Source organism: Castor canadensis, chromosome 2 (assembly GCF_047511655.1).
Source record: "Castor canadensis chromosome 2, mCasCan1.hap1v2, whole genome shotgun sequence".
NCBI classification, from domain to species: domain Eukaryota; kingdom Metazoa; phylum Chordata; class Mammalia; order Rodentia; family Castoridae; genus Castor; species Castor canadensis.
Genome location: NC_133387.1, coordinates 139244567 through 139260381, shown reverse-complemented (window position 1 = coordinate 139260381; position 15815 = coordinate 139244567). Strand labels below are relative to the sequence as shown.

Here is a 15815-nt window from a genome sequence, read left to right as displayed (position 1 = left end):
CATGTCATGAGGTTGTCCACTCATGGGAGAGAGCTTAGAAGCAGATCCTGCATCCCCAGGCAAATCTTGAGAAAACCTCAGCCCTAGTTGATAGCTTGACTGCAACCTCATGAAAGACCTAAACTGGACTACTCAATTAAGCTTCCAGAGTCCTAACCATCTGAAACTGTGTGAAAATATTGTTTTAAGCTGCTAAGTTTTGTGTAGTTTGTCATGCAACAATAGATAACCAATACCCTTTTTTCTTCTCCTCCTCCTCCTCCCCTCCCCCTCCTCCTCCTCCTTCTTTCTTGTTCTTCCTCTCTCTCTCTCCCTCTCTCTCTCTCTCTCTGTCTCTCTCTCTCTCTGTGTCAGTATTATTAGCAACACTTTACAATTGAAATCTATTCAAGCAATGTGATCTAGCCCCCTTGATTTTAAATTAAAAATATAAAAATAAAACAGAGGCCCAGTATGATGAAATACTTTTCCAGGGTCATTCAATTAATTATTGGAAGAAAAAGAATCAAAACCCAAGAACCATAATATCCAGGACAACATTATTTCTATATCCTCATGCTGCCTCTCATGTTCCTGTCAATCCAATCTACTCCTTCCTAAGAGTAATAATGTAATGATGTTTATACTGCAATAGCACTATTTGGTATGATAAACTAAGACCAATAAATCTTAGTTGTTCTAAGTTGGTCTTAGTTGTTCTAAATTTGCTCAAGCCTACTTTTTCTGACTTTTCTCTAATTGTTAATATAGTCTATAAGTCTCTACATCAAAGTGCCTGGAGAGGAAATTAATGCATATTCATTAACATGGTTGATTTTGCTACTTGTGGGTAGCTCTGGTAAGAAGCTTTGGTAAGAACAGAGGTTAAACTTTTTAACAAAATCATTTGGAGGGTTATTAACACACATTAGTTATTCAGATTATTTTATAAATAATGTAAAGAAGTGGTTTACTATTTCTACTGTTCTTCTTCAATAGCTCTTTATTACTAATAGGTAAAGTCCATGTTCCCTAAAATGAAATACAAGTTTCCAAGATATGACTTTTCAGTGAAGTCTCTTCTCTCCCTCCTTCCTATCTTGAACTTGGTACTCCAGAAACACAAATTCCCACACATATCTACTTATACACAACCCAGCTTTACCTCATGTGCTGTTTATCAGGAAGGGATGTCCTTTCTTCTGACTCCTTCATCTCCTGCCTCTCTAGCTGATTCATTCTTAACAGCTCTTAGAGATGAGCTTCCAATGCCCTGTAAGAATCTTTCCCTGCCTCTCACAGATTCCATTGGCTGCGTTCCACTGTGGCCTCTTAACATCCTGAACATACCTTTATTACAACACTTACTATATGCTATTAAATTTGACCTTTGGAGCTAGTGTTCCCCAAATGGGTTGAAATTTTTCCAACAATGGGGTTTTATACTGTGTATCTATGAAGCCACAGTATATAGCACTGTGAATAATAAATATTGCAATAGATACTATGCAATTGCTGAAAAGATCCCCTGAAATTTTCAGAAGACAAGACTTCTAAAATATTTTTTTAAATACTGGGAGAACCTAAGGTCAGTCATATCACAAATAATGCATATGTCTAGTTTTCAAATAAACATTGAAAAATAAGAGATACCATGTGATTTAGTCAGAAATAGGATTCCAGATATACTATCTTTGCATTAACTCATCATTTTTGCTTCCTTTATTTTTGCCTCTTTCTTTTTATTGGGAAGAGTCCTAAGAGGATTAGTAACTGAGAACACACAATAATCCTGGACAAAAGAAAGAACCAACTTGCCAGTAAACTATTCAATGACTCTTCAGAAATGCTGGTTACAACAAACTCTCTGTTGTTTATTTTATTTGCTTTGTGTTTGTTCCATTTGGATTTAGTGGCCTTTAGAGAAGGAAACTATCTTTATGTACTCTTAAAATTGTCTGATTTGTTCTCTAAAATTAAATTGTGTGGATGTATGCATTATATAATAATTGTATAGGCACTAATATTCAGGAGTATAAATATTTTTATAGGTGTCATCAAGGTGTCTAAAATGCTACCAAAATAACTTTTGCAGCATCTTTAGCAATTTGTAAGCAAAATAATCTGAGTATTGCTACACCAACTCAGGAGAAGACAGATGGAGATGTTTTATACAAGGAAAATTGGAGTAAAGCGTTTATTTAATAGAAGATAATGCCAAGTGCTCATTAGGTCATATTACAGAGAAGAAAATTTTATCTGTTTTTACTTATTCAGGTGCAAATTATCTCACTGTGTGATACAAATTAATATGTGGTGTTTTAATAGCACTGTGATCCATATGTTAATATACAGTGGTCTACATGTTAATAACTAAAACTCTAATTTAGAGTTAAAACTACTTGAGTTCAGATTCCAAGTCTGACAACTGCTAGCTGGGTAGCCTAGAGCAAGCTACTTAACTCTGTGAGCCAGTTTTCCCATCTGCAAAATGAGCATAAATCTGCCAACTTTATATGTACTCTGTGATTATTAAATGAGATAGTATATATAAAGTGTTTATCACAGTTCCAGGCACACAACAAGCACAGTTGTTGTAGTAGTGTTTGTTGTTATCTTAAATAATATTAATCAGCTATGTTTTTCTCCTCTAAAGTATCATAGTAACTTGTCTTATCTATAAGTAAACTGGAAGATTTAAAATGATATTCTGTGTGTAGTGCTTTAGTACTCCTATATGTGAACTTCTTGCTCTTTAATATAGAGGGATGCTAATCACACAGTGAATTCTTCACACATACTATTCAGTTCTACTCTTTGTAAGATTACTTACTACCTGCATATTTCCAGAGAACAATCAATCAGTTCACACATGTTTTTTATTTAATCCATTGAATCATCAGCAAGTTTGGAGCATCAATATTTCTTTAAAATGAACAACACTGAAATATGAGGTAAAACAAGACTATGTATAATTTTAAAACTAAAACTTGTATACCAGTGAACTTATTAAGCTGGCCAATCTCCTGAGGGCCTTTTTCCTTTTTGTGAAATGAAGAATATGATTGCAAGCTTATAACAGGAAGTATTTTGAGAAGTGATTATAATGTAATTAAATAGTGTGTGCTAGTTTAGCTATATACTTAATTTAGACACTCAATAAGAATGTTCCCAGTTGTATTTTATACAATATTGCATAGCCTAAATTAGAAGATTTATGACAATACTGACAAAAAATTTATTTCTATACAGTGCAATAATTTTAATGGTAATATTAATGTGAATATCTGATAAACTATTAAATAGAACTTTAAAGCATAAATTTTAAAGTACAGCTTAATAACCATGATATAGATTTATGTTCCTCTTCTTTGGAATATATTATTATTCAATATATGATCAACTCAAGCCAGTTAAAGAAAAATTTGAAGACCAAACTTTGTCAGAATCTTTTCAGGTCCACAGCACATCTGTGTGTCTGTTAAACATCCAAAATTATTTTACAACACATTGTTTACAGAAGAAGTGAGGTGAGCCTAATTTGTCAGAAACAGAGACACCTCAGTTGTCTTATCTAAGTGGGAAAACACCTCTTTTCCAACTTCATATTTAGATGGAATAAGACTATGAACAGCTGCCCTGATTGTTTTTCTTACTTAGTTGAAATAATGATATAACACAGTAGTAAAAGTGTGTCTTATCTTAAAGAATGCAACAAATAATCTCCATTATTTTGTCCCTTTAAATGCTAAACCTATCCTTGAAAGTCATTACTTCTCTCATGTCTTAGGAACTCTTATGGAAAAAAATTCTCCATAATTACAATGTACCTATTGCCGTGATTATTTCAGTACAGCTGACTTATACAGCTGTACTCAAAACTTAAAAATAAGGGCCAGTGAAGTCACTCAAGTGATAGAGTGTCTACCTAGCAAGTGTGAAGCCCTGAGTTCAAGCCCCAGTACTGCCAAAAAAATTTTAAGTAAGAGAAAAATATGCAATTACTCAGAAAAAAACTGTATTACTCCCGTTGGTATAACTTGAATTGTTTCTTCAAAAAAGTTACCCCTTATAGAAGAGACATCATATGAAACATTGAAAGATAGGTAAATTCTTTTTCATTCTTTTTAAATTCAACAATAGTCACCAGTACCTCCCCTTGCCACACCAAGGATATAGTAGTAAAGAAATCCCCAATCTATATTTTTAGAGAACTAACAATTCAGTTGGAAGTAGTTATATTTTTGATAAGTATATCAATTGAAAGTTTGAAAATTGTTTAAAATAAAATGTTCTCATGTTTATTGAGATTGGAAAATAAGGACTACCTTGGTGAGCTCCATATTGATACTTGGAAAGTTGTTAAATCACTTGCCATTTCTCAACCTCACATCTTCATAACAAGCATTTATAAAAAGCATTTCCTCTCAAGCTAACACATCTGTCCTCTATCATGTTGGGTTAAGTAATCCCCTATGTGCTCCAACCTTGGCCCCTCTGACTTATTCTCACCTGACCCCCAAATAAACAGTTAGTTCTCTAAAAACATAGGCTGTGGATTTGTTCACTGCTGTATCCTCAGTCTGGCTAAAGGATGTATCATAATGGTTTCTTGAATTTAACAAATGAATGAGAAAAGATCATCAATCGTTCAAAATTTGGCATGATATCTTCATTACTCATGCAAACAGAAGAAGAAAGTTTCCATCCTCTATAGGTGCCCTCCCCATGACAGCTGCCTCAGTAAGAACCAAACCAAGCAGGCCTGTGGTCAGAAGTACAACTAGAGACACCAAAATACTCTCCTCAATATCAGGTTTCTGCCAATAAAAAAAATTTAGAATGGATTCACCAACTTTCCACTTCTCTCCAGTTCTCTCTCCCTATACATATACCCTTTCCTCCCTTCAATGCTGTTCCCCAACTCTAAGGTCAATATCCTTGGTGAGCAGATCCCTACCTAAAAATAATCAGGCCACTGCTTGTTTTCTATTATATAACTCAATTAATTCTTAAAGACTTTTTCTCTCTATGTATCCTTTTAATACAGATATTCCTTAAGCCAGTATCAATTGAGTTGTTTTTTCTGGGAATAGTTTTTACTATGCAAGGATTATTTAACAATCAAGTAAGAATAAGAATGATGTTAAGGAAACCATAGTTCTTCCATGCTTTGTCTTCACAATACCCTGACATTAACTCTTCTACTACCAGCAGTGGTACGTGTGCCTGCTTATATTGTTGGCTTCTAAAATAAAGCAACTTTTCTACTAGTTCCTTGAAATTACCCAAAAAGATATTAAGTCAAATTGGCTCTGGAAAGGGAGTAAGAGAAGTGAGAGGTGTTTTGCCTTTATTTCAATAAGTTCTTGTCCACACGAAATTTTCAGTGATAATTTAGCAATGTACTTCTGACTTATAACTAATTTTAAATATGTAATAAATTAAAGGAAAAGTATATTGAATGGTTATAAATCTTTCTGCCTTCTTCCACCTCTTCCATTGGGTGAAGTCCTATAATTTCTACCATTTGGAATATAAAAGGAAGACTAAGATATGGTGCTCATTTTTCCAGAACTGACATTCTAGTGGCAGTACCATATCCAAACTGAAAGAACCATAGACATAATAGATGTACTCTGTGTGGGGAGGAAAGCAACTGGGGCACATAAGAGAATAAGAACATTACTGACTATCTCTATTTAAAATCTAAAATGAGTGACCTCAAAGGATGATGAAATAAAAATTGACAATCTCTCACTCAGGTTATGGTCAATTTTAAATTTTAGAATAGCTTTTTCAGTAAATGAAACTTGCCCTTTATTATTAAATTGAAACAACTACAACTTTTGCTCAAACTAGTTTTTGAAAAGTTAAAAAAAAAATTTATTGTTTAGGGACATATGATAAGATTTTTTCAATCATGTTGGAATCCTGAAACATTTTTAGGTTACTGTATGGGAAATGCTTTTGGTCAGCTCTTAGGTTGCTCAAACAGCTATTGGGTATCATTTCATAGGAGAGTGGTCCTATAAGACTCCCCAGAACTCAGCAAGTTCTTTAAATTAGGCTTAAATCCTACTACAAACCTCTGAATTTCAGCACAGCATCCTGAGGGGATCAAATTGAAGACCAAAACACCATCCTAATAGTCTAAATTAGTATCTGACCTCCTGGCTTTAGCATAACAACTGCTTGGTTCAAGTCTTTCTTAAAATATTGGTTCCGGTCAATTCTATAGCTTTTTTATATAGCTCAAATAACTGAGTGACAGTTTGGTTTAGTTCTTGACTATGCCAAGGATAGATCCCAAAACAGTAACTCTCACGTTGCAATTTAATGAAATTTAAATGTTCTACTCAAACCAGAAGTTACAAGTGAGATAAGAAGCAAGAGGAATGATCTCTTGTCTAATAATTTTGGAAACACAAATGTACTCTTTTCTGAGAGTTTTTCAGTTTACAATGGTGTAGTGTAGGCTCCAAGAAATCCTGCTGTAAAAGACTTGTTCAACTTCATTTAACCTAATATTTCCCAACAAGCCAGCCACAGAAACTGTGCTTCAGGAAACAACATTAATATCTCAAGGGACACTTAGTGTTCTAAGAAACACAGTTTGGAAATACTGCCTTAAGAAAAATATGCAGGCTGAGTTGATTTTGAATTTGGTCTCAAACTTTTCAACATTATCCACAATTACATCTAGAATCCAAATAGAAAAATAAAGTGGTAAATATTACCATAGAACATGAAAAATATGGTATTTGAAGATGTTGAAACATCCCCCATTGTATTATATAAATCATAAAAATAAACTTGGTTTCAGAATACTTCCGATAAATAAGCAAGGATTAGTACAGTTTTTAGGCACAAAATTAATAGAATCAAAACTTTTCTTTCAGTACTGTGATAATCTATTCTCATTTCAAACCCTTTGTACACTATTACTACACTTTCTACTTAAATCAGCATTTTAGTGGGTTTTTTTAGTTTTGTATTATTCTTTAGATATTCTTCCTTTTCTCTCCTCTCAATCTAATGCATTCCTTAAGTGCATCCAAAAAGTTAGTAAATGTGGCTCCAGTGGTAGAATGCCTGTCTAGCAAGCATGGAATCCTGAGTTCAAACCCCAGTACTGCCAAAAAATAAAAATGTTAGTATAGTTGTATCTTATGAGACTCTTTCATACTTTATGTGAGGATTATGGAAGATTTAAAATCCACTAATTTTTATAAAATCTTTTTTCCTGCTTTGCTGTTTTCCCTCCTGTTCATAAAGATATTTTCTTACTTTATTTATTTTTAGACAGATACTACTAGCTAATGGCACTCTCAAGTACTCATGACCACTCCAGTAAGAGATTACTTTCTTCTTTAGGGAAGAAAGCAACTAGAGAATCTCCAAGAGCCAATCCTCCCCCGTGTGCATCAAATATTTTCCCTTTAAGAATAATGTTCTCTGCCTAAAAGACAAGGTTTTACCTGGGCATGGGTACTGGATACTTCTCCTTTCTCTTTCCCCACCATAATGAAACCCATTCATACACATAGCCAAGAAACTTCAATGCTGTTTTCTTTGTTAGTAAATTTGATGTGGCTTCTCTACTTAAGTTAGGTCCAGATATAATCTGAAACACAGATGTGAAATGTGATTAAGAAAGAATTAAATGGTTAGTGACTTTTGGCTTTTCAAACCTTGTGAAAGACAGAGGAGTTTCATTTTCAATCTATTTTGGGTGTAGGAAGGTTGGATATGGTTTGGTAAAGGGAGGAGATCAGATTGAAGCTCAATTTCATTTAACAAGAGTTACTTTTTTTTCTTCATATTACTTAAGTATGTACAATTCTTGCCTTTTCTTCTATGTGCCATATGCCATATGTGAAATTTGAATATAGAAAACTGATGTATTTCTAAAATGATGCTAGGGGGAATTATTGTGCTACCAAAATTATTTGATAACAAAAGAAAATAATGAGAGTTTTGCCTTCATGCTGTGTATTATCCCAATCTTACAAAGAGAACAAACCTGTATCTTCATATCCTTTTCACTGATCTGGATGGATCCTTTGGACTTGTGGCTTTCTCCCTGCTGGGTTTTCTAGGTTGAAGACCATCTCTTTAAACTGCCTTTGAACTTGGTAGGGTGGCTATAGGAAGTAAAAGCCTAATTTGGAGGTATCTTGGTTCATAGTCAGAACTGGCACACTTTGGTAACAAATAAACCAACACTGATGTCTATACCCCAAGTCGCCTGCTTCAGCAGACCATGAAAGTGGCTAAATCAAGTCTACCTGTCATTATGAGACTCTGACACAGGACCTGTTCTTCCTTTTAGCTAAATCATTCCCTAAATCAACCTTATATATAATCACTACAGAGCTGTCATCATGTAAAATGTGGTGAAATCCCAGTTTACCACATGTTGTAGCCACTGAGATTTGTCAGAGCAGTCAAATTGGCCAAGAAAACTCCCTCAATGCATAATTCAGAGATTCATTCCTGGTCAAACCTATTTCAAAACCCTCTGGGGAGGTCTAGGCTAAATTCAAACACTTGGTTTCCTTAAGCAGTGGCTTGCAAACTTAGCTACACATTTGAATCACTGGAGAAATTTAACAAACACTGATTCCTAGGTTCTCTCTGCCTTCATGAGTTCTGACTTAATTGAGCTACAGTTTACCTAAAAATCTAATGATCTCCTTATTCCATTGGTTCTCAGCCTTGGCACCATGTCAGAATTATCTAGGGAGCTTTTAAAATTCCTAATGCTGAGACTGTACCCCAGATCAATTTAATGAAAATCTTTGTGGATGGGACCTGGCATCATATTTTTAAAGGCCCCTAGCTGGTTACAATATTTAGCCAAGGTTGAGAAATAGAAGAATCTAGAAAAGCAGCTCCTTCCAGATATCTAAAAGCTGGCTTCTTGTGTTCTCTCCAATTCACTTGAGGCTCTCAATGCTCTAACTCTGTAGGCTAAAGAATTATCATATAGTTAAGTCACAGGGAAAATATGCCCCCAGGTGCTCTAATTTGATATAAAAATGACAGTGATACAGAAATAGTTCAGATGAAGATTTACAAAGTAAATAAAAGATAATGAGGTATGCACCTGTGATAACAATTGAAGTCATTAGCATTTAATAAGTGCCACGTAATAAATGGTCATTAGCATAGTTCTGGCTACTTTTTATAACCAAAAAAGAGTATTACAAATGAAAAACAATCCTTAATGTTAGAGTTCTCAAAGAATACCTAATGTTTCCAAATCTGCTCCCCAGAAATGTATCCATCCTTCATATTTTAAGGCTTTCACACATTATTTAAGGGAATTCAGGTCACCAGTTTTATAGGGTACCACCTTGTCAATAATTTCTAGGGTTTTGTTTCATGCATGAGTTCCACAGAACTCCTTAGATATATTCCTTATTGTCTTTTGTTCAAAGACAGAAGTTGTCATTATATTGTTTTTTATTTTTTGACACTGTGAGTCATTATTCTTTTAGATAACTTGCTAAGAACTGTTTGGAAAACAAGCAAATTTACCCTCTCCATATTCAAGGATGATATATATATTTGATAGCAACTAACAGACTATTGTTGAATAGGAGCCTATCCAAAGAATTGTTGACAATTAAGTCGCTGAAGGTTTCATTGCCAAATCAAATCCAACAACACTGTGTTTATTTGCTTTTTGCCAGTTGTTAGGACATACCCATCACAATCTTACAGTCCAAAGGAGAGGATTGCCAAATCTCTGGCCGGTTCTCAGAAGAGCTGACTCTGTTCTCGCTGTGGAACTCACAATGCCCTTGGATCAGAGGTTTTGACAATGCTGGATTTCTCTTAACAGTACTATAGTGACCATTGCTGGGAATGATACAACCGTTTAGTAATTGAATAACAAAAGCAAGAAAATAATCCTGAGGGACTGGGTTCTCTGTTCCACATCTCTGTCTCAGGGCAGTTGTGGGGTACCTGCACACTGCTGCCATCTCTCACTTGGCACCTCAATTCCCAGCTTAAACAGCAGTGTTATTTTTATCAGGTGTGGAGTGATTGCCTCTGTCTGCTATGGTCTGCCTCATCCAATAATTATCTAAATTCATCCTGTAGGCTTGTTTCCAAAGGAAGAATCCTGACAACAGAAATGCAAGTATTGACCATTCATTTCCAGACCCTTTGTGATATTATCAATGTTCTCCTTCTGTAGAGAACGTGAATGTTTATTCCTGCTTTTATTCTCCTTATTAGCTCAAGTTAGGTTCCAGCTTCATCACTTAGAAACCTACTCTAAAGCTAAATGTAGAGCCACTAAAAAGAACAGAGGCTTTCAGCCTGCTTAACAAGAGCAGTGTGTAATCCCTTAGGACTAGTTCTCTGACAGCAGTTTCTCTTCTCCTCCAGAGTCAGAAATGTGGTCCAGTTTCTCTTGGTCTCTCCTGAATTTCCCCATCTACATAGTTCTTGCCTATGTGACTGCAAATATAAATCTTATTTCTGTTGAGTTCCTTGGTATACTCTGTAGTTTATTCATTATAATATAAATTTAATTATTTCACAAAGCAGTGCAGTAATTCAGGTAAGACTGAAGTAACTGAGATCTTCACAATCCAGGGTACCTTAAGTAATTTTTCAATTTCCCTAAAGATATAAAACATGAGTGACTACACCTACCACCTCCTTACTCCCTTCTTTTCCTCCCTTTCCCCATTCACCTATCTCAGCCCAACTCTTTCTGGAGGCAGGATTTATACACCCAGATATTCAACCTCTTCCCACTAATGCCAATCAAATTTACTTACATCTTATAAACCACGTTCCTAAGGGATAGGTATGTGGCTTGCTGTAGAGTGCTAGCGTGAGCATGATCTGAGGAGCTGTGCTTCTGCTGGTAAAGAAGCCCTCCGAGTCCCATTAACATCCTCAGGTCTTTTTCCCTTTCACTCAGAAATCAGTCATGAGAATGGACAGGGGCTCTTCTATAGTAACCAAGAAAACGATTACATTCTACATTGCTGGCATCTTACTTTTATCTAAGGCATTGTAATCTGTACCATTCTAAAGACCTCCAAAGAAGCTCAGCAACCTCTTAAAATTTAAGTCTTCAAAACATTGAAAATGAAATTCAGAGTTTAATTCTGATCTTTGTTACTTCCTGAATTCTGCTGCAATTGAATCTAGTAGGCAATCCAATTCCTTTTAATGACAATAGGAAGAAAGCATCTTTTCTTCATTTGTTCATTCATTCAATTGATTGGATGTAAAAGGACTGTAAAATCATCTTCAAAGTTTTAATTTCAAATTTTTCATCCTTTTTAATTATTTTAGACAAATTCTGCTGGATATTTTCTTTGTACCTGGCTTTCCTTATACACTATCTCTAACTTCACATGTGTCAGTTTGCATGTTTTACCTGTGGGCATTCATTCTGAAAATGAGTACAGCTGCCCCTTAAATGATAAGAAATGGTTATTAGAGTTTTCTTCTAACAAGTTATTCTCCATATAATTCTTCATTGAAGTATTTCCTTCTGTAACTTAGAATTTCCTATAAACAAATGTACCTTAGCCTCTTTTTAACCTTGGAGAACTTTGTTGACCCCTTTTTCAATAGGACAGAAATACAACTAAGCAACAATTTTAGGGATTACTTAAAGGATTCTGATGAAGATTTCTCTTTCCAGGAGAATTTACCATATCAAGAAAGTATACCATATATTGTGACTATAAAAAGCTTATAAGTGAAGATTATTTATGTAATACATATCATGTGTTTTTAGTAGCATGACATTCTCACAATGATATTGAATGACTCTTCTTCTTTCTTTTTGCTATAGAATCAGTGTTAGAGGAGAAATGGTTTACCAATTTGGCTTTATGTTACTTAAGGTTAGCACTAAATTGTGTTTCAACCTATAAAATAATTTAGCATTTTTTATATGTGTACAAATACCTGAGCTTGAGTTTTAAAAAATCAAAATAAAATTCATATATACAAATGCATTCCAATTATAAATATTTTTATCCCAAATAACCACACATATTCATTTGTGCTAAATATTACATCTATTTTTTTTTACTTTTTTATTCTTTGATAAAATTACCCAAAGGGAATTAGCCAACATATAGAAGAATCCTACTGTCCATGTTTGATAATCTTATTACTACAATTTGATATTAGTTCTAGTAGCACATCTTTTTTGTTACTCAAATGTTTATTAGACTTGCTAAATGAACATCAAAATGAAAAACAGCTATATTCCTGTAGGCACATAAAACAATTGAAATGCAATAAAATCTGGTTGCCCAATTAGCCACTGATAGCGATGTTTCCTGGTGCTAAATTGCTAGTAGCACCTCTTATCATTGAGATAATACTCTCTTTCATTGTGGGCAACAATTATCTAATAGGTACTTAGGCTTCTTCACATTTACATAATCTATGACTAGGAGATAATAGCCTATAAGAACTAGAAAGTATATGGTAAAATGTCCCATGTTTTACAGATCAAAGATTAGAAAACTAAGAAGTGCTCCCAAGGTCATTCACAGAGAAGGATCAGACACATGTGTCATAGCTTCCACCTGGGTTTTAGCCACTCTACCAGACTTCATTATCCATGAAAATATTCCCTAATTTTTAAATAAACTGACTATAAGCCAAATTCTGTAATAATAATAAAACCATAACTGTTAAAAGTCCATCAAATGATCCTGTATTAATTATATAATTCTGTATCAATTCTGATTAAAAACATCACCTCATTTTCATATTGGAAACATAATTCCCCCAAAACCTCCCTTACTGGTTGATTAATTTAGAAGCTTAAATGCCATAATAAACAGGCAACAAAAGTTTTAAGTAATCACTGTAAGCCTGGTGTAGTACTAGGCACATGGCTATACCACCATCCCCATGTATTCTTTTTCAACTAACTTCAACACACATATTATAAAAATGTGCAACATTAACATTGTCCAAACACTAGTAATGCAAGCAAAATTTATTGTCACGTAGAGATTTTAAATCATTAAGTAAAAATGTCAAGGTGTATATTTTACACCATTAAATTAAATACTGTTGAAATTGGTTACTAATCATAACCATTAAATGAAAAATCAAGCCCTAATATTTTAACATGAAAAAACTGGTTGGGGGGAGGGAATGTAAGGCTTTTCCATAAAAAATCATGGAATTAACAACTCTTCCATCTCACTTTTCTTTCCTGACATTTATGTTTCTTGTTTCCCTTAAAGTACATAGAGCTTACTTGCTATAGATAATGTTAGAAAGATCTATTTCTCTGCCTATGTAGGTAATTAAGCAACCTAATATAAGCACATATGACATGAATGGATGAGGATACCACAGATTCCCTTCTGTTTTAGAATGATACACAATTAAATAAGAATGCATTTTAATACAGATTAAGTATATTGCATCATGGAAATATTCTTTCAGTGGAAACTAAACTAAAAAATAAATTCTCTATTCCTCAAACTACTGATTAGTAGTTTTGGTGAGCATTTATTGAAAACAATATTAGAATTCCTAATGACTTCTGCTAGGAAAAAAGTGATATTTGAGTGTGACTATCATCTACATTTTGCTTAACTTACACATAGAGTGTATGCTTTCCAGTATATACTGGCTTGGACCATCAGTTCCAACTATAATGTTAGTACATTTGCCAGGCTCCAACACATATTTTAGGAACATAGTTCAATAATCCCAATACAGACAAACTAGAAGGTTATAATTACATTTAACTTTTTTCATGAAAAAGAAAACTGAGCATGTCACCTGAAAGATGATCCTGTAACAGATTGTTAGGAGTTAAAAGCAATGCTTTAAATAAAAGACATTACTTACTGTAATTGTTCTTCATCTCCTGGGTCCCTTTCACTTTGCCTCGTTTATCAATCCTCAGATACCACTGCGTTCGACAGAAAAGTCTTCTCACTCTTATATCCCCTCCTTCCATGTAATCATAACTTCTTGTATGTCGCTCGGGGCTGGAACAGTTCACATTTGTAGCCATTTGCTCTGGAGTCATGTCATTGCAAGCTAAAGATATAGTGCCCACTAGACAGACAATGTGAAAGCATGATCTGTAGAGCAAAGTTGGCAGGATCCATGTCAGTATCCATTTGTGCATTATAGTATAGTGCTCCGGGTGTTCATGAATAACATAATGAAAATTAAATCTTGAGTTGATTGTTATTCCTAGGTCATTGACCTCTTCCTATCTGTGAATTGTAGATCAACTTAAGAAAAGAGTAGTTGCTCTTTCCAAATTGTTACCCTTATCCTTTCAGTCTCTGATAACAATGCAGGATTCCTCCTTAAGTAACTCTTTGTTGATAAATCCTTATAAAAACAAGTTGTAATAAGGTCAGTTGCTGCAGCGCTGTTTGCTACTTGACTTCTGTTTGCAATGAAAGATTAAGAACAGGGAGGGAAGGAGAGAGGAAGATAAAAATTGTATGTATAAATTTTAGTGGGTACATAGTAAAATAATATTCAGTATAGTTTATACTTTGAAGAAACATTTAAAATAGCTTTCACAGGGAATGTCAGTCAACCTTACCATCCTATTTGTAGATTTATAAATTTACAGATTAGTAGACAAATCAGAATATGACAGTACCATTCATCCCATTTATTCTATTGTTAGAAACATCCTGCACTTAGAGCTATTGATTTAAATCAAGTTCCACAATTGCTATTAACAAAGTGTAGATGCTTTCCCTAGATTTCTTTATTATATGCTTTTACATTTCTGGTTAATCAGTTATTTTCTCCTGAGCTGCCCACAGTTTTCAAGTTAAATGTCAGGATTGCTCTGGAGTACTCCAACCTTATCTTTACATAAGTTCTACAGCAGAATTACTATAGATATTTACATGGCTCAAAACTTTGGTAACTTTACTTTTCCCCTCAGTACCATAACCAGAGAAAGAGAAAACATTCAGCATTGTTTTTAAAGACAAATAACAGTAACTTACTTGCTCTGTTTATAACAGCTGGATACTCAAGAATTCCATGTCTGTTGTCTGCCTTGTGCAACTTGAGCCTCTCTACTGTAGCTACAAACTATTTCTCAGCTGAGAAATTCTCCAGCAGAATCATAATTGTTTCCATAAATCAACAGGCAAGAGGATTTTCTCTCTGTGTGTGAGCGGGTGTGTGCTTGTGTGTGTGTGTGTGTGTGGAGCCTTTTATTCAGGGCTTTTTGATAAATACCTTTGCTGACCTCATTGGAAGCAATTAAAACTTAACCAGTAAGCTGTTAGTTGAATACAACAGCAAGAATAAAAAGAGGCTTGTATAATATTCAATGGTCATGAGAGGGAGCTATAAACATGGTTTATGTTTAAATCTACTAGTGGGTATCTACTTTGTAGAAAAAGATCTCTGATTCTGAAGCAGTTAGAAGAGGAAAGGAAAATTTTAGACTTTTTTTTTTACAACACAGCAGTTGTATAGGATTTAAAAAACATATATACATTTCAGAGTTTTTAATAGTTAGAAAATCTTTTCTATAGCTTTGTGATACATGTATTTCTTCAATTATTCCTTTGTTCTCAGAATGTTAGAATAAAACCAATATGTACTAATTCACATCTTAGTGTTTAAAAAACTGTATTATTGAGTTAAGACTATACTTTTCCACACAGAGATAGTTCACCATTGCTTATGAGTATATTGTTATATTTTTATGTTCTTAGGCTGAAAATGAGAAAACCTAGTTTCTTGTTTGAGTTAAGCTGCTAATAACCAGTATGACCTTGGACAAGTCACTTGATTGTTCTGGGTTTTGAGGTCTGCTA

At 34.2% G+C, this 15815-nt stretch overlaps 2 protein-coding genes across 2 annotated transcripts in view; one reads left to right on the top strand and one right to left on the bottom strand.

Moving 5' to 3' along the window:
- Fgf7 (fibroblast growth factor 7) overlaps window positions 1-15212 on the bottom strand; it is a 70457-nt gene extending 55245 nt beyond the window's left edge. Inside the window, exons 1-2 of the mRNA XM_020152955.2 lie at window positions 14991-15212; window positions 13855-14410 (exon numbers count right to left, since the gene is read on the bottom strand). Of these exons, the coding sequence (XP_020008544.1) occupies window positions 13855-14140 (286 nt within the window). The 5' untranslated portion in view covers window positions 14141-14410; window positions 14991-15212. The remainder of the gene's footprint in view (window positions 1-13854; window positions 14411-14990) is intronic.
- Window positions 1-15815, top strand: part of Fam227b (family with sequence similarity 227 member B) — a 216960-nt gene that overhangs the window by 116419 nt on the left and 84726 nt on the right. The window lies entirely within an intron of this gene.